This window comes from Balaenoptera borealis (genome assembly GCF_965194805.1).
Source record: "Balaenoptera borealis genome assembly, chromosome: 21".
Classification (NCBI taxonomy): Eukaryota; Metazoa; Chordata; class Mammalia; order Artiodactyla; family Balaenopteridae; genus Balaenoptera; species Balaenoptera borealis.
The window spans coordinates 31711832-31738458 of NC_138880.1; the positions used below are offsets into that span (position 1 = coordinate 31711832).

General features: G+C 38.1%; 1 protein-coding gene across 3 annotated transcripts in view; it reads right to left on the minus strand.

Moving 5' to 3' along the window:
* GPM6A (glycoprotein M6A) overlaps positions 1 to 26627 on the minus strand; it is a 257405-nt gene that overhangs the window by 19628 nt on the left and 211150 nt on the right. For all 3 annotated transcript variants that reach the window (XM_082374616.1, XM_082374617.1, XM_082374615.1), the window contains exons 2-3: positions 14484 to 14676; positions 3585 to 3741 (exon numbers count right to left, since the gene is read on the minus strand). In XM_082374616.1, coding sequence (XP_082230742.1) covers positions 3585 to 3741; positions 14484 to 14676 — 350 coding nt within the window. The remainder of the gene's footprint in view (positions 1 to 3584; positions 3742 to 14483; positions 14677 to 26627) is intronic.

The window sequence follows — 26627 nt, forward strand, 5'->3', positions numbered from 1 at the left end:
TTTTTTGGTTTAAAAAGTTAATGGGGAAGAAATTCAAAGAAAATAAATATTTCTATATGCCTTAAACTGAAGTTCACGTTTAATGTATTTAGTAACATGTTTGACTTGTATGCAACTTAGGGCCATTTGCCATTTAATTTAAATAAAATCTGTTACTTAGAATATTTTACTAACTTTCACATGATCTTAATTAACTGGTTAATGGTTCTTACCCCCCAAAGGTTAATACTGTGCTGTTGTGTTTTATGTGCCTCACATTAAGGATTTCGAATGACAGCATTCAAAATTTGAAATGAACTTGAAGTGGTCTTGATACTGCATGAGAAGAAATGCATAATGCAGGTCAAGTTATGCTTTCAAGGGTATTCATTAGGAAAAGAGAATATTGATTAGCATCTTGTATTCAGTGATCTAAAGCTGCTTTAAAATTAACTGAATTTGTGCACTGTGCATAATTGCATTTTGTGAGTAGAATCAGTTACTAGTAACCATTTTTCATTTTATACAGCATAGAAAAACAGGGATATAAAAATAAGTTTCTTTCAGTACTAACTCTGGAAGCTTATCGTATAATAATATGGTTGTTCCAAAAAAAATTATTCCACCTGTAAATATTACTCAGAATTCCAAATAGAAATTCATTAATATATTCAGCTTCAAAAGGACATTTTTTTTTTAACATCTTTATTGGAGTATAATTGCTTTACAATGGTGTGTTAGTTTCTGCTGTGTAACAAAGTGAATCAGCTATATGTATACATACATCCCCATATCTCCTCCCTCTTGCGTCTCCCTCCCACCCTCCAAATCCCACCCCTCTAGGTGGTCACAAAGCACCGAGCTGATCTCCCCTTGCGATGCGGCTGCTTCCCACTAGCTATCTATTTTACATTTGGTAGTGTATATATGTCCATGCCACTCTCTCACTTCGTCCCAGCTTACCCTTCTCCCTCCCCGTGTCCTCAAGTCCATTCTCTATGTCTGCGTCTTCATTCCTGTCCTGCCCCTCGGTTCATCAGAACCATTTTTTTTTTTTTTTAGATTCCATATATATGTGTTAGCATACGGTATTTGTTTTTCTCTTTCTGACTTACTTCACTCTGTATGACAGTCTCTAGGTCCATCCACCTCACTACAAATAACCCAATTTCGTTTCTTTTTATGGCTGAGTAATATTCCATTGTATATATGTGCCATATCTTCTTTATCCATTCATCTGTCGATGGACACCTAGGTTACTTCCATGTCCTGGCTATTGTAAATAGAGCTGCAATGAACATTGTGGTACATGTCTCTTTTTGAATTATGGTTTTCTCAGGGTATATGCCCAGTAGTGGGATTGCTGGGTCATATGGTAGTTCTATTTTTAGTTTTTGAAGGAACCTCCGTACTGTTCTCCATAGTGGCTGTATCAATTTACATTCCCACCAACAGTGCAAGAGGGTGCCCTTTTCTCCACACCCTCTCCAGCATTTACTGTTTGTAGATTTTTTGACGACGGCCAGTCTGACCGGTGTGAGGTGATACCTCATTGCAGTTTTGATTTGCACTTCTCTAATGATTAGTGATGTTGAGCATCCTTTCAAGTGTTTGTTGGCCATCTCCGATAAAACGTTATCATTATTTTTTCCTCTGGTTCCGTGGAGCCCTAAATCCTGCACGAGAGGGTCGCAGGGCGGTGCACCGTGCAGGGCACGTCCAGGCGGTGGAGCCAGTCCCCTTTGTGCAGGGGCTGGTCCCCTTCATGGAGGCCATGTCGGGACAGCCCGCACCTGACTCAAAGGCCTCGCCCGCGCGCTGCGTTGCTGCTTTTGCAAGACACTCAAGAGGGCAGCTCCGCTTCCCCCTCAATTCTGCTCATTCCCGGGTGCGGAGGGGTGCTAAAGGCGTGGGTGGGGTGTCTTGGGGGGCTGACTCCCTGCTGCCTCGCCTCTGGAGGGGCCCACGCAGCTGCTGCCACCCTTCTGGGCTGTTGGGTGGGACTGGTGACACAATTGTTACTATTATAGAAAAAAATGTGGCTCATTTTTGCTTTAAAAATTCTTATTTGAGATAGCTTTGAAGTGTCAATGGCAAGCGGATAATTAGTAACGGCACATAGATAGGTGTTCTCTTCCATGACTTTTTGCTTCTGCATACAATCTTATGCAGAAATTTCACGATCTCAATGAAACAACCTAATCAACTGCACTCTTCCTGGTGAAAGGTCACTCCCCAATGGTAAAAGAGACCCCTTTTCTCTATGATTCCACTAGTGTTTTAGAATTATGGACTCTTCGAGCTAGAATGAGCTTTAGAGATGATCTAATGTCTTTATGATGTAAGAGAGTAAACTGTGATTCGGAGAAGTTAAGTGACTTGCTAAGACATACGAGTGGTGTTATAATGATACTGTCCTAATTATAAGAAAAAGCCCATCATTAACTGAATTCACCATAGTCTATTGGCAGAGTATAAATGAATCTAAAATCAAACATGCCTTCTTAATACAGAAATCCCTTAGGTATCACTGAAAATTAGCCCACTGAATATTCATATTTTACTTATTAAATTAATTCAAGATCTTTAACTAAACTTCTTTTGGGTCTGTAATTTGATATTACTGATCCTAAACACTTAGATAATACAATAAACATTGTTCCCCAAAAGAGTCTTACAAGAAATTATTGCAGAGACAACTACGAATACCCACAACACAGGCTAACTATTTTATGAGATTATTATCATTATTGACACTGAGCGAATATTAGAACTTGTTACAAGCTGGTGGAAAAAATGGTTGGTGGTTAACAGGTATTTTTGAACTTTTCTGTAAGACTGAAATAAATTGCACCATTCCTTATTAGAGACATCTTACGTAATAGGAAATATATGCTGTAATTAAGTAGACATCCTCATATAACATTGGGAAATAATAAAAATACATTAGTCAAGGATGGAAGCTCCAAAGTTCATTTTATGAAAATTATTCTGCATAAAAATGTGAACGTATTTTTAACACATTACTCTTAATTTTCATCAGTCTCGTGCTTTAATAGATATACGTGCATTTTCCGTGTTGCATTAGCTCTGGACTGTAAGTTTGAGTTACCGTTAAAAATAGTATCAATAACGATCTAAAATCTAAATTAGTATAATAGAGTAATTCTTACCTTATGTCAATATTAAACAGAAATTACATAATATAGTTCCCACCCAAATTTACAGTAAAATACACGAAACATGTATTTAAGGAAGAGAGACATTCACTGTTACAAGTTGCAGACGGATTTTTCTGTTATTTTAAATACTGTATGGGAAGCCCAGAGCCATTTGGGAAACACAGATCATAAATCAATCAACAGTTTGCTGCCTCTAGAAGCAAGATGAGTTCTGCTGCACATGATCTGAGAATCTGAACCTGAATTTTCACATGGAATAATCGTTACTTTGAAAATACTATTAAGATTTAAAATAGCCACCAGAGCAGGGAATGTTACTGTGTTAAAAAAAAAAACCCTCCAGTTCTTGGCAGATGAGCACAAACACCTGTGTGCTCCTGCGATAAACCCACATTGACTCCTGAGCAAAGACAGGTAACGTACCCATGCACTCACGCATCTGCCACACGTGGTGATTTTGAAATCCCCATAGAGATCCTTGATGGCCCCAGTCGTGAAGAAACCTTCCACCATCAGCAGAATGCCGTACACAAAGAATGCAGCTGCAACGCCATAGATCACATACTTGAAGATGTCAATCCTGGGAAGAAAAGATGAAGTGGTTTAGTTCAATAACTCTTCATGGCTGATCTGCAACAACTGATGCCCACGTGCTCAGGGTTCCTTTGGAAGGAAAGCTATGGAATTTTTATGTTCATAATGGAGGTTGGATTTGAAAACATTTTTGCTTTATATGCCTAACGTGCGTACACTTTGTTCTGCCACTTCTAGTATTTGTCGACAAGGGTTTTTCATGCTTGTAAGTTTCTTCCTCTTCCCCTGCACCATCCCCCATCCCCTTAATCAGAAATGCTCAAAAGTTACATGAATGAAACTGTAAAACACCCCTGAAAGACACATTGATTTTTTTTGTAGTGACATGCTTTTATCTCTTTCTTATTTTCGTTTGTATATCTTCTACAGGTATTTTCTTTGTGGTTTTTACCATGGGGCTTACATGAAACAGAGTTAACCATCTATCTTAAACTGATAAATTCAATCATATACACGTACTTTAAACTTTTGCTTCTCTCCCACACACACTGTTATTGATGTCACGAATCACATCATTTTATATTATGAACCCATGAACATATTTTATAGATTTTTGAAATACTTTTGTCTTTTAACTTCTATGTGAGAACTTAAAGTGATTTATGCGCCACTATTACAGTATCACAGTATTCTGTATTTGTGTATATATTTACCTTTACCAGTGAGCGTTATACTTTCACAGACTTTTGTGTTTCTTTTTAAAATCCTTTCATTTCAACTTGAAGGACTCCCTTTGGCATTTCTTGTAAGGCAAGTCTAGTGGTGATAAATTCCCTCCGCTTATTTTTATCTGGGAAATTCTTCATTTCACCTTCATATTTGAAGGATAGTTTTGGCAGATACAGTATTTATTCTTGGTTGGCAATTTCTTTCTTTCAGCAATTTGAATATATCATCCTACTCCCTTTGCCCCGCAAGGTTTCTGCCAAAAAATCCGTTGAGAGTTTTATGGAATTTCTCTTGTAGGGGACAAGTTCTCTTGCTGCTTTCAAAATTCTTTCACATTTGACAATTTGATTATCATATGCCTTGGTGTGGATTTGTTTCAATTTATATGAGTTAGAGTCTACAGAGGTTCTTAAATCTAGATGTTCATTTCCTTACCCAGATTTGGGAAGTTTTCTGTTGTTATTACTTTAAATAAGTTTTTTGCCCTTTCTCTCTTCTTCTGTGAGACTCCCATAATGTATATATTGGTCCACCTGATGGTGTCCCAAAGTCCGTTTGGCTTGCTTCACTCTTTTCCATTCTTTTTTCTTTTTGTTCCTCTGACTGGATAATTTCAAATGACCTGTCTTTGAACTTGCTGATTTTTTCTTCTGCTTTATCAACCTGATTTTGAACCCCTTTAGTGAATTTTTCAGTTCATTTATTCAATCTCCCAATTTTTAAAAATATTTTCTATCTTTTTGTTGATATTCTCATTTTGTTCATGCCTTGTTTTCTTGAGTTCATAGAGCATCGTTATGACAATTTTTAAAATTCTTTGTCGGGTAATTCATACAGCTCTATTTCCTTACAATTGGGTTCTGGAGATTAATTTTGTTCCTTTGTTCTGGTCATGTTTCCCTGTTTCTTCATGTGTCTTATAACTTAGTGTTGGGGTCCATGCATTTGAAAAAGCAGCTACCTCTGCCAGTCTTTAAGGAACTGGCTTTGTACAGAAGAAGACCCTCACTAATCAACCTGCCTAGACATCGTGCGGGCCTCTAAAAACTTTTGGGGGGAATGTGACTTCTAAAGGCCTGTGAGTGCAATTTTCTCAACTAGAGAGGCTTACTGGTATCTTTTTCAGGATCTCATAATCTTGCTTCTTTTGTGCCTGCAACACTACAAGTTCTGGTTCTACAGTAGCAAGCTGCCCTGATCTCTCTTGCTCTCAGTGGCCAACCGGCATCCAAAGTATGCCAGGTCCCCATCAGTGCCCTGAGTCAGACACCTGCTCTGTCAGAGCTCTGAGTGAGGCAAAACAGAAACCGGTTCCTTGGGCAGCCCTCAGAAAAGCCAGAACGCTGGATGAATGCTCCACTCTTCTCTTTCCTCCCAAAGGAGAAGTCACGATCCAGGGCATTCTCACCTGGCCCTGGCTTGGGGTTAGGGACTGATGCAGATAAAGTGAAATTGGCCGTCTTACCCAATTCAACGTGACTGTTCTTGGCTTTGTGTTTGTCTGGGGTACTACAACGTCTTAATAAAAGGAATAAAAGTATTTCGGTCTGTATATCACTGATAAATTGGTGTTTCTCTGTGGGAACAAGCATTGGGACTTCCTATCACCACCTTGCTGACATTACTTCTTCCAAATTCATGTTTAATTCAATTAAAGTTCATGTGTACATCACCTGGTTATGGACACTAGAAGTATAACTGCAAATTATTGATGACAATTACATAGCAATCACAAACCCTTTGCTTTTATCTTTCTGAAATTTAGCTCAAACACTGTGTAAGAATACCCGGTAGTAAGTACTGGCGTAAAGAGGTGTAGCTGTTGATTAATTTCCTATGGTCTCTCTAAGAGATTACCACAAACTTGGTGGCTTGACACACATTTATTTCCTTACAGTTCTGGAGGTCAGAAGTTTGAAATCACTTTCACTGGGCTGAAATCGAAGGGTAGGCAGAGACTCACTTCTTCCAGAGACTCTAGGGCAGAGCGTCCTTATACTTTTCAGCTTCTAGAGCTGCAGCTGCATCCCTTGCCTAGTGAAGCCAGTAAATAGCGCCTTGTTTCTGCAGTCACAATGCCTTCTTCTCTGGACAAATATTTCTCAACTGCCTTCTTATAAGGATTGCTTGTGTTTGGATTTAGGGCTCAGCTGGATAATCCAGGAGGATCACGGCACTTCAAGATCCTTAATCACAACTTCAAAATCTCTTGCATATAAAGTAAACCTCAGATTCCAGGCACTAGGTTCTGGATATCTTTGGGGGTCATTATTTCAGCCTGCCACAAGCTATACTTTCTTGAAGTTGAATGTTAATTTCTTGACATTCAAAAACTCTTACATAAAGTTTTTCTTCCAACAATCTGAGGATGGACATTTTCTAATGTTACATTCCAAAATGGATTTCAAAATTAAATCATCAAAATATTTAAATTATAATATACTTGTCATTATCTTATTGGCTTGAATCCCTCTGTTTTATCACAAAAAGTACTCTTTCTTGTAAACATGCAATATATGAATTTAACAAAGAATTTCAAATATGATATTGGGAAAATTAAACTCTTATTCTCTGTAAAGATGAGTTTCCTGTCAATGATACGTCAACAAAATGCAGTAATAAAAACCCCCTGGTAATGAAGTCACTGATTATGTGTCCACTGTAGGATCAAATAGCAGAGAATCATAAGAAGTCTCACCTTCACTGTACTACTTTTGCTTTGCAAAGTAAGAATCCATATTATCTTACTTCTAAAGGAAAAAATGAAAGCACTTAACCTCCTTTCTAAATGCAAACTTTCAAATTTGACAATGTTTTCTGTAAACCACTGTTTTACTGATTTTAAAAGCAATCTATATTCATTGTAGAAAAAAATGAAAATAAAACCGGAAAAACAGACTATTCACTGTTTATTCTCCCAATTTTTTTATACAAATTACAATTAACTACATGATACTATTACACAGTTTTATCAAGATATTTTTTAAAGATTATAGCACAGTCTATTATTTGAAGGTTTGACATGTTTTACCACTTCTCTGCTTTTGTTCAGTGGTAGGAAGAATAATGCCGCTCCCAAAGATGTCTGCGTGTAATCTCCAGAACCTATGAGTATGCTATCTTGTTGAATGGGACTTGGCAAATGTGATTAAATTAATGATTTTGATATTCAGAGATTATCCTGTGTTATATAATCACAGGGTCCTAATAATTAGTGAAAGAGAGGTGTAGGAAAGTCAGGGTCAGATTCAGAGAGAAGTCTGAAGATGCTCCACTGCTGGCTTTGAAGAAGGAAGGGGGCCACGAGCCAAGGAATGCAGGTGGCTCTGGGAAGCTGCAACAAGTAAAAATGGATTCTCCCCTAGAGCCTCCAGATGGAGTGCAGTCCTGCCAACACCTTGATCTGACCCCATTTCAATAAGCACAGTAAGACCCATTTCAGACCTCTGACCTCCAGAACTGTAAAAAATTAATAAATGTGTTTTTCTAATGCACTAAGTTTGTTGTAATTTGTTATAGCAGTAATAGGAAGCTATGCATCACTATTACAAACATCATTTAAGATAAATCTTTGGGCAGTGTAGGTTGTTTCCCTGGCATAAATTCCTAGAAATTTTTAAGGCATATATTGTGAAAATGGTGTCCAGAAAGTTTGTGCCAGAATAAAGATGCACTGATAATGAGTAAGAGGGCTTATTCTCTGTTTCCCAATACTGAGTATTACCATTCAATTTTTCTAACAAATTAATAGTTAAAAAGCAATGGTATTATCATTTTAATTAATTTTCTTGGTTTAGTAGTGTGGATGAACATATGTTTACAAGCTATTAATCATCTGTATCTTTAAGAAATATGTTTTTATACTTTGCCAATTTTTTTACTAGAATATGTATCTTTTTGTTGAATTTATTGTTTATTAAAATTAGGAATCTTGTTATATAAGTGGTAAATATATTGCTCAGTTTTTGTACACCTTTTAATTTTTTATAATACTTTAATGAGTAAAATTTATTTATATTATGTCAAATCTATATATTTTTTCCCTTGTGATTTCTTATGTTGCTTATATACTTCTTGCCCCATAATAAGTAAAATCTTAAATCTGTATTTTCTTCTAGCTTTCACAAATTAGTTTACTCTTAAATTTTAACTTTAAATCCATCTGAAAAATTTTTCGTCAAAACTAGAGTAGGAACATACTTTTATATGTACTTATAAGTACATATAAGTACTTTACAAGTACTTATATGTATGTCTGTGCCAATGCCATGTAGTATTAATTACTGTAGCTCCTCAACTCTCTCCACTTCATTAACCTGATGCATCCTGGAAATCAGCTCAAGTACTAACTACCACTACCTGATTCATACCTGTTGAGTCTAATGTGGATGGCACTTTGCTGACGTATCTTTCCTATGTCAGTACGAGAGGAAAAATAATTTGTCTTGTTTTACTTTGTATCCCTAAAGATTAGCACAGTGATTGGCACATAGTATAACCTTGTATTTTTTGCTGAGTAAACGAATTCATTAAAAAACAAACCAGACAAAAGACTGACCTGAAAAAAATCTGAATATTTGAAAACAAGAACATTGTAGAAATGTTCTGTATTCTGAGACAAAAACTCTTTCTCTATAAACTGAAATCCCTTCACCCAAATCTCTCTCTTTGAACCACAAAGTACAAAGCAAATTTCCTTTTCCTTGATAGCCCTTCAAATATTCTTAGAATGAAATCATCACGTTCTTATTTGTAAATATTTTTTCTAGAGTTGCCGTACTCCTAGGTTTTAGAAAGGAGAACAGAAATTAGATCTTTGAATTCTAATCCAGTCTGACACTACAACTGCTCACCTACTCTAGTCAAAGAGTAAGTCAGTAAGAGTGTTATGGTAAGTAGGGTGTGTCCAGGGACAAAGAGACTTTAGGAAGCATGACACTGGGCATTAAAATTGTGATACAGCTTCAGGGAAGACACCATCATCAAGATCATCACCATTATCATCCTATCACATTAGGATGTGCTTATGATGTGCCAGCCCTGCTACCACTGTTTTAAAATGGCAACTCATTTTATCTTATAACGATTTTAAGAAGTAGGCAGCGTTAGTAAGTCCCTTTTACTGATGAGGGACTAAGGCAGACAGGTTCCTTAACTTGCCCACGGTAAGATGGGTAGAAAGGGTCAGAGACCACAGGAAACAAACCAGGGCGTGTGGCCTCAGAACCAGTGCTCTTACGCACCACACTACGTTGTCTATCTAAATCCTTCATGGTTATGTATTTGGGTTTGCTGCTGTTGTTTCATATTAGTGGGCTTTAAAAAAACATTCATTTGAGGACTACTAGCCTGGCTGAAATACTGCCTAAGGAGATGCTTACTGTTTATTGTATCAGTAGTTAGAAATTCAGTATTTTTTTTAACCTAAGTTCTAGCTAGAACTGAGATTACTTTTGACTCTCCAAGACTAATCAACAATCTCATGTCAATGTGTCTCATCTTCAAACGTTTTATAAGTAAGAAGACTTACTGGGTGTTGACTGTCAACACCCAGGTCAGAACAGACAGTTTGCACACTGCTGTGATCTCTTTCAACCTGTGGAACTGGTGTTGCCTTGCCATGAATTCCTGCTTTCTTTTCCCTTCTCATTCCCATCCCCCCCAATTTTGATACCGGTTTTCCATTTCATTAACTTCCAAGGTATAAACATGAACTACAAGTAGCCTTAGAGATTTACACGCACATGAAGCGAGTTGAGAGCAAAACCAATGTGTCTGTGATATTTTAACTGAGCTTACTGAGTGCTTTTGTTTCAGGCAAACAGGGAATAGTTTTTATGTGTGCATTAACTATCAAAGAATTCACTATCTAGTAAACTCAGTTTTTGATGCACTGACCTCGGATCACAGTCATAGAACTTTGAAAATAAAATAAATTTACGCTGAAAATCAATCCTCCCCAGATCCTGGATTCTCACTATATTTTGTCGAAACCAAAATCCAATCCCCGTCTAATAACTTATAGGTTTTTTCGGTGTGTGAATAAGGCTGTCCCTTGCTCTGTCCTCAGGAGAGTTATTCAAGGAGCCAAGTCACTCAGAAAAATTCATGGTTTGGATTGTTTGACATCTAATTTTCTGAACAGTTTCCGTATTTCACTGTTCCATATGAATCTGCTTTGCGCAAGTAAAATACCTATCCTACATCTTGGTCACTCATCAAGCGAAATCTAGGGACACGATAACGTCACCCTGGCAAGGGGCTCTCAGAGGAGAAAGTGAACCAGAAATCAGAAAGCAGATCTCCTCGTCACATTGCACGAAGCAGCAGAGCACTGAGCCGTGTGCAGAGTTAGGGGGCCCATGGCTATACCAAGCTAACAGAGGTGTAGTTGAGTGTAGGAATATCCCCTAATGGGGGCAGCAGGTTAAGTTACACACTCACTGTCACAACAATTTGGAGCCAACAATGACCACGGACTTCAGGGGCTACACTAACAGATTAGGGGATAAAAAGCTCTGGGAAACCAAGGAGATGAGGAGGGACAGAGTGATACTTAAAAACATACCAGCAGGTCACAAAATATTTGCGAAATTCACTCTTTTCTCTCTCTTTGGAGATCCCTCTATCTCAAGTGGAATATGACAAAATGCTTTAGTGGGTGACATCAGCTGAAGATGCTACACTTCAGTTTACCTGCCATGGGGCAGGGCTCTTGGTGTTAGAATTCTATGTCTAAAATATAGATCACATGAGAACAGAGATTATTTGCAAACTTATTTATGAGAAGTTAAGTTTTACATGCTGGAAAGATGATTCATGAAATGGAGTAGGCATATTCCAGTGTGTTTGCCCTCCCTATGTCCCCCTGTAGACTTGGATATTGACCACGTGGAGACAGGTGTGTGTCTATATTTAAGAGGAGGGGTGCAGTGGAGAGACAGAGAGAGAAGCTGAGACAAAGAAGGGAGTCCTGAGGACCTCGGGTGGAAGACGGGGGCTTAGGCCATTCGTTTTATCTCTTCGTTCACACACCCAGAGAACAGGTTTCTTTTCCTTTGTAAGTATATGAGGTAGGAGCGCTTAATTTGGTTGAATCAAGCCTGAGAACTATGAAGACAAGACATAGACCCTGTAAATTACTAAAGTTGGCCAACAAGTCTTTTCTTCAGAATCATTCTCTTACACATTCTTCTCCAAACTTACCTTAGCTTATTTTCAAGGAAGCTGTATTGCCTGCAATCTCGCCTCTCACTCACTTCTGCGTCCCAAGTCCTGATTTTACTTCCCGTTTGCCCCTCACCTGTGGAGTCCGCTAACAGCCCTGTAAGGCAGCCCCCATAGAGGAAACACTACCTTCCTCTCAACTGCTACGTGACTGGTACCGCTTGGTACTAATCAGACCCGGTAGTATTCTATACACACCTTCCCTCTGTGTTTTCACGAACCGTTTGCCAACAGGGAGTCTTAATTCATTTGGTAGCTCCACGGGGTCTAGGATAAGGAATTTTAGTTATTTGAAATCTGAAAAGAGAGATAATTTGAGCACTTGCTTTCATTCCAGTGAAAATGGTATTCTTCCCATGCCAAAGATGCATTACTGATTTCACATTTAACTCCCAGTATAAGAGACCAAAGGTAAAAGTTCCAAATTAAGTATATGATCTCTGATTTCCCTGCTGAACTCCCACATGTACTACCCTTCAGAGCTGTAGTCGAGGTCTATGATCTATTAAGGCTGGTTGTCTAAATGTTAAATAAACATCCTGACAATTGGTTTCTGATCGATTTATACAATCATCCCATGCCAGTTATTAGGCTTATGATTTCTTATGAACTTCTATAACTAAAGGTAGCAATTTGGATGTAGCCTAAATATAGAGAATCTGTAGATTTTAAGGACATCTGTGGTAGCTTAAAATAATGCACAGTGAAAACACATTTTGTCCAGTGTAGGCTGAGATAAAACTGAAAAGAAAACATCAGTATTATCACATTAAAATATATCCATGCAATCATTGTCTTCAGGCTCTTTGCAAACTAACCTGCAATAATCCAAAGCATTTGCAGATAGTTTAATTATATTCCAAATGATGACTGTCATTCATAAACTCTCAAGGATCATTTCATGCTACATATCTGATTCAATGGAAATTGGTAAACTGTCTACTATGGGCTTAAAAAAATTTCATTTAATGAATAATGCTAAATTTTTGGAACTAATCTGTAAAATAAAGTTACATTGGGAAATATAAGTGATATAATTCCCTCAACTCTATTTTTTTCATGATTTTTCAAATTTGCTATTCATTCTTCATTTCCATTTATCAGTGACATTGATGAAATAAATTGATGCTTCCAAGTTAGGAACTATGTTTAAATAATTTAATTTCTTATCTGAGTGGCTAATCAACGTCCATCTCCTCTTAATCACTATGTGTGTGTGTGATACACTTGGTTTGTTATATTTCTTATTTTACAACCAATATCGCTCAAATTTTAAGTGCCAACATATTTTAGATAAACATAAATTATTTCAACTTTCTTTTTCCTAAAAATTTTGCTATCTCTATGTCCATGGGGACATGCCCTCCAGCCCCCAAGGAGGGAATTCTTGCTCTATTACTTGATAGAAATGTGCATCTCTTTTCACTTCTCATTTTCATTTTTCATGGAACTCAGCAACATTAATGAATAAAATAACAAATACAATTTATGAGCAATACTGTGTTCAAGACAATCTGACTGCAGCTGATGGATTATTTAAAAAATTTAGAAATTTGATGTATCTTCTGATATTGGAGTTGGAGAAAAGCTATCTTCCATCTAGAATGGTCTCCAGGGTGACCAAGGGTTGTCTTAGATTAGGGTCTTAGCTTATAGTCACAGCCTGTCAGAAGGAATTGCCCCGGGTGAATAACAAGTGTGATTAACCTCTTTTCGAGGAAGTGGTAAGAGCAAAAAGCACCGTCATCCTAACCAGCCATACGACCGTTCCAGTTTGTAACTCTAGAAGCATCTCATGCCAGAAAGAAGTATGTATAAATTAAGAAGTGTTGAATTTATTGAGAATAACAAAATAAAGCAACATGAAAAACATTATAATCACATAGTATCCAGAAGCATGAAATAGATTTAAGAAGTTGTACGGGCAATACACAATACAATAGAAAGTTTACTATCATCTGAGATTATAAAATAAAGTGAGTAAATAATTTATTTTCTTTTTGTGGGCAAGAAATCAATGAATAAATGACCCGAATTGGGAATTTATTTGGAAAAAAAATTCTTCTGTAGTTCAATCTTAAAATTTTGCTCTCTGGAAACTTAGGCAATATGGGACTGAAACTTGAACACTAAACTCTTTTCTACTTCCAGACTATGTTTGAGATATGTTTTTTAAAAAAATATTAGCATCACCATAGTTTAGTGATCCCAGGAGTTTACATTTATGGGTAAAATGTACATTTTAAGTATAATTGGTGCTTGTAAAAAGGTGCTCAATATTTCTTATGTTTATCATTTTACAGAAGTCAATAAGACCCTTTCACAATGTTCACTTAGGTAGTCACATCATTTCTAGGAGGCAGGAAGTAATGATGATATCACACCCATGGCTTGGCTGAGTTAAAATTTTTTTTAAGTTGGGAGTAGCCACAGAGTTTGGGTGATTTTCCTAGAATCAGCAGTAGAGTATATACACTTACACCTGGCTCTGATTCTATATTCTGTTCCATTCTGCTAGAGAAGCCTCTGTTCAAACTAGAAGAGCGAGAGAAATGCAAGTATTCCACTTACTGGTAACTGAATGTTGGATAAAACTTTACAGGCAAATTAAAGCACAAATTAAGTCCAGATTAAGTTGGCCTCTGATCTTCTGCTGTGTACCTTCCTGTTTTCATGGTAAGGGTCCGTGTCCTTTTGACTTACGTATATACCCTAAGAGTACTTTTTCTTCTATATAAGACTGCCTCACTTAACTCTAGATCCCTATTTGTTCAACACACAGCAACGTGCACATACATTCTCAAAATAACAAGCGATACCAGGATGACCTACATGGTAAAGACGTCCAGCGTATCTCCCGCAGTTCTGGCCATCTCAAAGTAGGTTTGCAGGATGTTAACAGTTCCAGAAAGAGCTTCATGACCACAGCCGCAGAATAGGGCAACTCCGGCGTAGAGCAGGATGGTGGCAATCAGAGAGGCATAGGGAATGCCTCCCAGGCATTTAATACAGCACTCAAAACACCCTGCAAAAGTCCAAAAGAAAAAAAAATTAGAAATTCGTACTTTTATTAATCTAATTGAACTTTTTTCCAAACTTAAGCATTATGGAAAACATATTTGCATTTATAGATGACATCAGGTCAACCATGTAAATCAAGTCCTAGAGTGTCCTGGAAGGTATAAAAATCAAGTTTCTTAACGATAACCCCATGCTCCACAGACAGGAGAATGATTACTTCTGTTGAGGGCTTCCTCTTCTACCCCCAAGCCAGAGGAGTCCTTCCTTCCCAACTCAGTAAGATACTGTCAGAGTAGAAAAGAGAGACCTGGACAGGGTTAGAATCTTGACTCCACCACTGTGTGTTTTGGGGCAAGTTTATTCTTTTGAATTCATCATTTGTAAAAAGGTGACAGTAAAGCTTTCCCTCAAATGTTCTTGTGAGCATTAAATGAGTTAATACAGAAAACAGCACATGACTGGATAAAGAAGATGTGGTATATATATACAATGGAATATTACTCAGCCATAAAAAATAACGTCATTTGTAGTGACATCGATGGACCTAGACATCGTCATACTGAGTGAAGGAAGTCAGAGAAAGATAAATATCATATGATATTGCTTATTTGTGGAATCTTAAAAAATGGTACAAATGAACCTATTTACAAAGAAATAGAGTCACAGATGTAGAAAACAAACTTATGGTTACCAAGGGGGAAAGGGTGGGGGGAGGGATAAATTGGGAGATTGGGATTGACATATACACTTTACTATATATAAAATAGATAATTAATAAGAACCTGCTGTATAGCACAGGGAACTCTACTCAATACTCTGTAATGACCTATATGGGAATAGAATCTAAAAAGGACTGGATATATGTATATGTATAACTGATTCACTTTGTTGTACACCCAAAACTAACACAACATTGTAAATCAAGTATACTCCAATAAAAATTAATAAAAAAAAATAAAATAGTGCATGACACAGAGTCACTACTCAGTAAATGTTACATCTACCATCATTGGATGTAATTTTAACTCATTAATATTAAGTATTACTGTGTTGTAATATGGTTTCCAAAAATTGACCACAGTAATTACTTTTGCTTTTTGAAGTTTCATCATTTTAGTCCTTCATTTTCAAAAGATGGCTTTAAACTAGTCTGAAACATCAGATAACCTTGGTTGTTAATATTCAAAATAAGTATCAGAATTTTCTAGTCAGCTGTTAGGTATCTTCTAAGGGATTAACTAGAAATGTTTGAGTATATATGTTTTGCAATAAGAAATACTGGAGAGATACTATTTGCCAGACACTGGTGAGAAAGGAAAGGTTAGATTAGAGGGCTGACAACTAAGAGGAACCCCTATGTGATCTGTTTTGCCTCTGTCCACCTCTGTCCTTCACTGCTTCCCCACACATATCCTATTCCAAAGATTTCCTCCTACTTCTCTCCTTTTGCAAATTTTTGATCACATTTTCTTTTATAATGCTGACACTTCTCAAACTCTCTCCGTGTAATTGACTTTTACTTTCTTCAGAAACAAATAACAAATGATATTGGAAAACGGATTGTTATGTATTGTACTTAATTAAGTCATGGAAAGATCTGTGTGTGTGTGTTTCCCTGAAAAAAATATGGCTATTATTTTTTTTTTTTGCAGGTTCTTATTAGTTATCTATTTTATACATATTAGTGTCTACATGTCAATCCCAATCTCCCAGTTCATCCCACCACCACCCCCCCGCCACTTTCCCCCCTTGGTGTCCATACGTTTGTTCTCTACATCTATGCCTCTATTTCTGCCTTGCAAACCGGTTCGTCTGTACCATTTTTCTAGATTCCACAAATAAGTGTTAATATACGATATTTGTTTTTCTCTTTCTGACTTACTTCACTCTGTATGACAGTCTCTAGTGTGTTTTATCAATAATGCATATATGTTTACAGCAATATCTGAAACATGCAGTGACTGCAAAGTTCCTGTGTGAAGTAACTTTACATTCAGAAGGTGGGCTAGTCTGCTATTTTAATATTGATCATTGAACTAACCTTCTTAAGAGAATCATGGATCATTTAGTCTGTCCCAGGAGAGGTTAAAAAGAAGTCTGAACACCTCCCCACTTCCATAGCTCTTGCTTGCACAGGAAAAATCATTTCCTGAACTTTCTGCCCCCGACACACATAACACACACAACACACACACAATGTGGGGAAGTAGAAAAGGTTAGAACAGCTTGACACTTCACGTGATAGGAAGAAATCTCACTGGCAGATGGGTGAGACCAGTGTGTGTAGTATCTGAAGGTCACTGAACACAGTTTCGAGTGGAGATTAAAAGGGTAGAAAAAAATCTTTGGACTAGTCTCTGTCTCTCCATGTTGTAAAATTTTCATCTTACTGATCATTTAAAAATAAAGAGAAAAACTAAAATTGGTACCAACCCAAAGAAGAGTTACTTCTAACTTTGGCAAGTGCCCCAAACAGCCCCATGATCTCAAATCCCAGTCCTTTGTGATTTCCTCCCTATTTTTCAAGAATCTAAGAGTGAGGACTTTCTACCGCAGACACTGAGGTGTCAAAACCAGATGAAAGTATCCAACAAAACCCTAAGAGTAGGGGTCAAATATACAGGGGAAGAGTCCAAACACCAAATCCGTAGATAGGAATTACCTTTGCTGATCCTACACTTAAAGCTTTTAACAGACTAAAGATAAAATCAGAATGAGAATGGCTCAGGAGCAAATGAAGTGGTAAGCCCACTGATGGTCACCGAACTGCCATCGAGGACTTCTGAATAATTTTGTTACTAATTCAGAGTCACTTTCTGCTTATTCCACGTTTTCTCTACTGTGGTTTAGCTGGACCAATACTAGCCTCCATGCAAGCAAGCTTAGTTACTTAGACTATATATGCGCGGTGGGAGGGGACACTATATATTCGTGTTGTATTCTATAGCATTAAGTATAGCTTTAATTGAATACCGCTTTTTAAATTTAGAAAAACATGAGATAAATTTCAATACTGAGAAAACCCAAATTGACAAGCCTGAGTTAATAGGCATTTCTGAATGAGTTTAAGATCTCCAAACTATGATGACCTTTTTTTTTTTTATAAATTTATTTATTTTATTTATTTTTGGCTGCGTTGGGTCTTCGTTGTTGCACGCGAGCTTTCTCTAGTTGCGGTGAGCGGGGGCTACTCTTCGTTGCGGTGCACGAGCTTCTCATTGCAGAACACGGGCTCTAGGTGCGCGGGCTTCAGTAGTTGTGGCTTGAGGGCTCAGTATCTGTGGCTCGCGGGCTCTAGAGCTCAGGCTCAGTAGTTGTGGTGCAGGGGCTTAGTTGCTCCGCGGCATGTGGGATCTTCCCGGACCCGAGCTCGAACCCGTGTTCCCTGCATTGGCAGGCGGATTCTTAACCGCCGCGCCACCAGGGAAGCCCCAAGATCTCCAAATTAAATAGAAATGTTTCTTTTACTTTCTATTTAAATGCTGTCCCTTAAATCCCTCAGGATTATATCACCCCTACGGATAAGCACAAATTCCTCTAAGGCTCCATTACTGCCGGGTTAGGCTAGAATCTTTCCATTTCAGTCCTGATCCTCTGCAAAACTTTTACTCAAATTAAGAAGCTTCAAGCATCTCATCAGGCACATTTTGCACCATAACGGGCTGGATCCTAACTGCCCTCACTCTTCCGTGATCCCGAGTTGCTGTTGGATTTTAAAGAAGGCTCTCAGAACTCCCATCTGGGGAAGCAGCGCACCCTTTCACAGTACTCCCTCCAGCTGCCAGAATCCCACGTAGCTGCTGGCAGGGGAGCTTCTTTCCTCCCACAGTGAGGAACAGCCTTGGCAGAGCTGCAGAGTTACCATAGTAACCGAGCTCCGGGGTCCAGGATATGCTCCCAGCAATCATCTTTTAAGGCTGAGGACTCTGCTGCCACCCATCACCATGTTTTTACTGCACCTCAAATGAGAAACCACTCTATTAAATGAATATCAGTGAAAGCATAGTAAGTGGAATGCTGGCCCTGGAGAAAATACCTTTCTTGAGAAAACTCTCTAGTAAAAACAACACAATTACTTTGCACAGGAATCATTTTCAATATTAGATATGATGACTGATTCTCAAATAGAGCTGGTGGTTGAAATACTGAACCCAGAATTTACATGCTATAGACATACCTGTATACACAAAGAAGCATTTGTCATATCCAGTGCCTGTTTGTATTTTCTCATAGTGAGTTAACACTATGCTTTTACTTTCATATTAAAAAAAAGAAATTACGAGACTTTCTTTTCAACACACTCTGCAACGTGTCTGAAAATTTCAAAGAAAATAAAAGCTCTTGAGATAGTCTATATTTTTTTAAAATGAGATATGTGCTTAATTTGCTTTCATTTAAACGTTGTGAAATAAACACAAGCCTTGTTCACTCCACAAAGTGCACCAAAATAAATAAAGGAAAAAGACCTTAAATAACCAGAAAGAGAGCATGAGAGACAGACAATTGAGAAGAGAGGCCAACATAATGGCAGATCCTGGAAGAGAGACTGACAAGAGACTGACAATGTATTCACTGATAAATTTTTCCCAACATCGTTTACCAATGAGTTGATTCTTTCTCTTCCAACCTACCATATCACCTTGGTCATTATCAAGTATGCACAGAGGTCTGAGTCTGTTTGTGGGCTCTCTATTCTGTTCCACTGGTCTATTGTCTATTGGTCTATTCCCAGGCCTTGGAATCTGTCTTGGTTTGCGGTGGAGAAAATTCCCCGGACTTGCTCATCTTCCTCATGGGTATCATGCTATCCATGGCTGGCTCTATTGCATTAACATATACATTTTAGAAACAGTTTGTCTGATTCCACAATTTACTTTATTGGGGTTCTGACTGGTATTTTTATACTGATTTTGCATCTAGAAATTTTGCAAAAGTCTTTTTTTGATCCTCTATTTTGATTCTGGGAATTAGTTTAAGTTTGTGTTGATAATCATCCCATCTGTGAAAATTTTGAGCTTCGTCTCTTTCTGTTCATTATTTATACCTTTTTATTGATCTTTCTCTTCACTTCACTCTGTTCCTTTACCATTATGTGTAATGCTCGCTATTGGTTTCTTGGTTATAGAAGGTCTCTTCAATTTTGAATTCCATAACAGGCTTTTCCCCATCTGCTGAAATAATTTTATGTTTTTTCTTTTTACCTGCCATTTCAATGTTTTTTTTTCAATTTTCCACTAAATGTATTCCTGAGAAAATTCCAACTGAGTCATACTGTATTTGTTAATACATTGCTGAATTTGTCATGCTAACATTTTGTTCAATGCTTTTGTATGTATCGATTCATTCCACAAATAGTTATCAGGGCCTCACCAGGTGCCAGGCACTTCACTAATTGCTGGAACTGTGGAACTAAGTAAAATAAAAAAAACCTGCTGCTCTCGTTCTAGAGGTGGGAAACACACAATAAACAAGATGCAGAAGTAATATACGTGAGAATGTGAAAAGTGCAAAGAAAAGCGAAACATGGAAGAGGGGTAGGGAATATCGGAATAATTCAGGGAAGGAATAACTGAGATGACATTTTTTAAAAGATGGGAAGGAGGTAAAGGAACCAGGCAAGAGGCTCTCTGGGAGCAGAGGGTCTCCAACAGAGGAGAAGTGCGTGTGAATGTCCTGAGGCAGGTGTGTGTGTAGCTTATTTGAGGAAAATCTAAGAAGTCGGGGGCGGTAAAATAGATCGAAGCTGAAACAAAAGAACATGAGATGAGATGATGAGATGAGAAATGCAGCGGGTGAGCACAGGCATGTTAATGAATGTGACTGGCATCTAATTTTTGCTTTCTTGCTTTGGAGTCAAGTTTATACTAGCCTGGTAAGGTGAGCTCCTTCTTCTACACCCTGGGGTTGTTCCCATCAGGTTTAGCTGCATAAGAAATATTTGGTAGAACCAGCCGGTAAAACCAACCAGCCCACTTGTGTACTTTACGGGAAGAAGTTTACTGATCTAATTAGTTACAGACCTAATCAAATTTTCTATTTCTTCTTAAGTCTGTTTGCTAGTAAGTTCAGTGTTGTAGGCATTTGTAAACTTATTATAAGATTTAAAACTTATGATGAAGTTTTATGTAACTTTTATAGTATTTTTAACTTATTCATCACCTGCATATATTTCCTTTTGTTTTCCCTGATGATTTCAATTCCCTCCCTTCTTTCCTTTTTTCTTTCCTTCTTTCCTTCCTTCCATCCTCTCTGACCCCACCTCTCTTTCCTCCTCTTTCTCCTTTTCTTTCTCTATTCTTAAAGTGCATCAGTCAGAATAGCATGGGTTTTGTTCTATGTTTGCTACCCAAAAAAATCAGTGACTTAAAACATTACATTTTATTTTTCAATCAGATGATAATATTTCCATCCAAGGTTAGTAGTGGGATCCTCTGACCATTCAGAAAGTCAGGCTGATGAAGGGGATGTTACTTTGAGCATTGCCAGTCGTCACATCAGAATTAAAAGCATCAGGAAAGTCTCACTCTGACAAATATCCAGGGTTGCAATGATGGTGCTATTTCTTTCTTTTTTTTTTTTTTTAATAAATTTATTTATTTATTATTTATTTTTGGCTGTGTTGGGTCTTCGTTTCTGTGTGAGGGCTTTCTCCAGTTGCGGCGAGCGGGGACCACTCTTCATCGTGGTGCGCGGGCCTCTCACTGTCGCGGCCTCTCCCGTTGCGGAGCACAGGCTGCAGACGCGCAGGCTCAGTAGTTGTGGCTCACGGGCCCAGTTGCTCCGCGGCATGTGGGATCTTCCCAGACCAGGGCTCGAACCCGTGTCCCCTGCATTGGCAGGCAGATTCTCAACCACTGCGCCACCAGGGAAGCCCGATGGTGCTATTTCTACTCGCAGTCCAATGCCTAGAAAGTCACATGCCTTCCCTCAACCACACAGAACAAAAAGTGCAATTCTACCATGTTTGCACAGGACACAGGTCCATAAATACTTAGCCAATAGCCTTAATGGCTATTGTAATAAGTAATGCCAATGGGTTTTCAATATTATTATTCTTTTCAAATAACTCATTTTGCATGATTACTTTATGCTTCCGTAATTTGGTTTTTTTTTTTTAAGTTACTCTTTTATTTATTTATTGGCTGCGTTGGGTCTTCATTGCTGCGCGCGGGCTTTCTCTAGTTGCAGCGAGCGGGGGCTGCTCTTCGTTGTGGTGCGCGGGCTTCTCATTGCGGTGTCTTCTCTTGTTGTGGAGCATGGGGTCTAGGCGTGTGGGCTTCAGAAGTTGTGGCACGTGGGCTCAGTAGTTGTGGCTCACAAGCTCTAGAGCGCAGGCTCAGTAGTTGTGGTGCACGGGCTTAGTTGCTCTGTGGCATGTGGGATCTTCCCGGACCAGGGCTCGAACCCGTGTCCCCTGCATTGGCAGGCGGATTCTTAACCACTGCACCACCAGGGAAGTCCTTTAATTTCTGTTCTTAAATTACCTCTTTTGTTCTCACTTTCTATGGGTGTATTTTGCTCTACATTTCGTCATGTCTTGAGATGGATGCTGAGCTATTAATCTTTAATCTTTCTTTCTTCTTTTCTAATACAAACATTTAAAGAGATAAGGTTCCCTTCTAAGTTTGCTTGAGTGAGTTCCACAAGTTCTAATTTGTAATCTTTTCACTGTTGTTCAGTTATAAGAATTTTGTAAAGCCTATTGTGATTTGTTTCTGAAACATAATTTATTTATATATTTGTTTTCTTTGATTTTTTTTTTTTTTTTAGTTTCCAAATACATGAGGCTTTTTTTCTATTTTTGGGCGTGTTTTGTGTTTGTATCTTAATTGCACAGTTGTTATGTAGAGAAAATGGCTTACGGGGCAGCAGTCTTTTGGAATTTATGGTGATTTCCCTTATGTCAAAATTTAGACTTGAGTTTTTCAGTCTGTAAAGGTAGCAGAAATTAAGGTCACAAACTCACAGGAAAGTTGGCCTGTGAGCTGCCTCAGATTCTGAGGCAACATTTTCCCCCCTCAACCCACCCAAGGTAAAGGACAGGTAATTTTTTTCTGTCCTACACAGAAATTTTGTCATCCTTGCTATTCTGTTTATTTTTTGCTTCATCTCATTTTGTTTTCATGGTTTAGCCTCCTGCAAAAGACTTTTAGAGTCCTGGATGTTGTACTGTGTATATCAAGTTGATTCCCTGTCTAGGAACTCAGGCTGTTTCCTGATCCCTGCTTCCAGGACATCACAGGTAAAGCCAAGAAGATCAGAACATCAAAGTGACCACAGAGCCTGCCGTTAGCTCAAAGCTACCTTGCTTATCCCTCTGAACTCCTCTTTTACTTTATTTTTGGCTTCTGAGGACTCTGCTTACTCTCTTGCAAGTGTACCAATGTATACTTATATAAGTAAATATATTTTAGTTATATCTACATTTTAAATATGTATATTTTAAATACACACACATATTAATTCCACAATTTAAACTGCTTTACAAAAGCAAAGTTTTCTATGTTAGTTAGTCGACCATACTGCTGCGAGTTCACTCTTTACTACAAAGGGACAACAAAAGATCACTAGGTACTTGAGGAACACCTCCAACTTGAAACAAGGAAACAGAAATAAATAAACACAGAGGGAGCTCAGAAAAATGAGAGGCAAAGCAGGCAGCACGCACGCGCGTGCACACACACACACATTCCTAAATTCCCCTAGGATATAATTAAACACGCTGTATTCTTGAAATAAGAGTGGATGTTAAAAATAGGTAACCACAAAAAAATTAAAAGCTCTTATTAAGTAAGAATATGATAGCAGAAGTTTAAGATTTAATGGATGGGTTAAAAGACAAAGAGAAGGAAATCTAGGTCAAAGAACAAAAAGATGGAGATGGAAATTGGAGAGAAACGATAAGCAACTTAGAAGGTCAGATGAAGTCCAATTTCGACCTTCAAAGAGAATGAGGTCCATCAAGAAAACCAGAGAAAATGAAGATTAGCCAATCATCAAATACTATGAAACAGCAGATCAACTCTAGAATTGAAGATCGCGCATCTCCAGATGGACAGGACTTTTCTTCATGGGCTGGTTTCCTGGTCCTTACACACACACACACACACACCCACTGCTTCCCGTATAGCCACGCGATACCAAGAAGAAGAGAGGCCTGGGACTGGATGTGTGGCTCTTCCCACTACAGCAAGTGGGGTCATGGAAACAAGTGTCTTAGACAAAGCCATCGTCAGACAAGGGAAATGGGAAGTTATCCACTAAAGGGAAAGCAGATGACTTTTCAGAGGACTGTTTCTGAAGACTTGTAACAATGCAATTTGGCCTTAGGATCCTTAAGTGTCTGTGGAAATCTTAGTGGCATGAAGCCAACCTCACTTTCTCTTATCCTATTATATATACAAGGAAACATGTCCCGTGCATGGAAATAGTATAGCCACCATTAAGTCAAGACTTGACTGTACTAGGATTATTTCACACGCTCATTCCTTTGTTCCATGTCTTGCGCAACACGGGCACCAAATCACTGTATCAATATACAGTGAATGTTTTTAAGCACCTATTAGTTCTACATACTGAGTCTACAGGAGTGACAAAAAATATGATCTCTACTTACTAGTAGTGAGAAACAAATAAGCCTACATACTAGTGGGAAATAAAATTAGAAATTTCTAGCACCTTTTCACAAAGTTTTCCAAGAATATTCTACCTGAATGTTTAATATTGTTGTGATATCGTGCATGTTCAGTCAGAGCAGCCAGAATTACCATATTCATCAACAAACCAGAAAGAGTGGCAGTGGCCTTGGAGTTCAAAGTTATTCAGAGAATAGTAGAAAAATGCCCTTGGTGGGAACTATAGCATACTAGAAAGATGAGCAATAAGGTAAGAGTTCAAAATTGTGCTTGTGAAGAATTTTTTATACTGTAAAGTTTATAGCAAACAGAATTTCTAACACTAACCCTCTGATTAATGACATCATCATCTAAAGTTTTAAAGCCTCCTAGAATATAGCTCAAATAATCCCCCAATATTATTGAAATGCTATTAACATTTATTTAAATATAGTCCTGGCCTAAACAAAGTACAGAGTTAAATATTTGAATAATTCAGGACCAAGTGGGATTATCAAGAATACAAACGCACGTAACAGGTTTTAATGTTAAATATTTTAGTCATTGCTACAATACTATGCTTAAACAAATCAGTTCCTAATCTTAAAAGGAACATCTTGGTGAAGGGAAAGAATATGCAGTTTGGAGATATTCTTTATACCCTCCTAAGTTTGTGGCTGGGTACCAAAATCACCAGGGATTTTCTCAAAAACAGAGATCCTAGGATTCCCTCCATTGAAAACTTTGCTGTTTTTATCAAGTACTTCAGCTGATTCTGATGCACAGATGTAACAGCATACAGAAACGATGCAGTATTATATAAAATCATATGAAATATCTAACCTACTTTAAAACAAGTTGATAAACCAGATATACATGTAACACAGGGATTAAGAAGGATTTACTCTAGGAATTTTGTACAAATTATTAAACAAAGAATGCAGTTTATAACTAAATGACATCAATAAGAATTTTTTTTGAACGGTTCCAGCGCATCAGAAACAGTGCCACGACTTTTAATGTACTGAAGGGTGTCATCTTCACAGTAACCCTACGAAGGGGGTATAATTCCATACAGGTAATTTCTCAAATGATTATTGAGGGCTGGTATTGAAAAGTATGTGAAAGCCTGCGTATGGTGAATTTTCCAGAAGAATGATGACATTTTCCTTTTAAAAATGTTTTTATTATGGACATTTTTATAATATTATTATTTACAACTCAGAGTTTAAAAAAATATATCACTAATTACAGAACAATCTGTACTGGTCAACATGACTTAGCAAGAATGTTTTGATTAATTAAACTCATTTCCCTAAGGCAGAAAAGTTAATTGTTTCAGTAATGATTAGAACCATACTCTTCCTACTGTGATAAATAAGCCCTTAGGATGAGGGAACAGTCAGGTGGAGAAAGGTTGCTGAGGTGCAGTCAGAGCAATCCCTGGAAGGTAAAAAAGTGGAGCCCCCCCAAACTGGTCTGAGTTCCAGACACCTGTGAGGTTTTGCAGAACACATCTTCCTTGTTCAGATGATGCTCCGAGATCCAGCTAAAACCCTCACCTTCCCCTGTAAGGAAGGAGCCAGTCAACATAAATATCAGCACGGCTGTGTCCTCACAACATCCAGGCCTATGTTCAAACAAATGCCATTTGTTTGTTTTGGGGGTTATCCATTGCTGCCTAATGAGCCATCCCAAAGATGTGTTAGCTTAAGACAAAATATATATTACAATTTCTCATAGTTGCATGGGTTTATTGGACCCTGATGGACAGTTTTCACTTGGGATCATTCAAGCTCTTGCAGCCAAAAGATGAATGGGGTCAGGGGTCATCTGATTCTTTGACTGCGCTGGTTCCTCCACCGGCATGTGTCGTGAAGCACCCCAGCTGGCACGCCTGCCACAGCTGAGGACTTGCTAGGAATATCTCATTTCCGGTGGCCTCTCCCACAGGCTACTCAAGCTGTCTCACAGCAAGGTGAGGCGTAATGGATGGCTTCTATCAAAGCAGGAGCTCCCAGACAGAGAAAGTAAAAATGTCCAGTCTTCTTAAAGGCTGAGCTCAGAAATGGGCCACGTTCTACGGTCAGAGTAGTTACAGGCAGTGCAGATTCTCCAGTGTAGGGAGACTGACTCCAAGACGGGATGGGAGGGGTGGTAGAGAATTCGCAGCCATCTTCAATCTGCCACAAGATCATCCAGTTTAAAACTGAACTTTCTACCCCAAGGATCACGTTGTTTTTGTCCAGGACACTCACTGACATATGACACACTTTTTATCTAATTTGTTGACTTTGTTTATTGAACCTCTTCACCAAAATGAAAAAGCCATGAAGTCAAA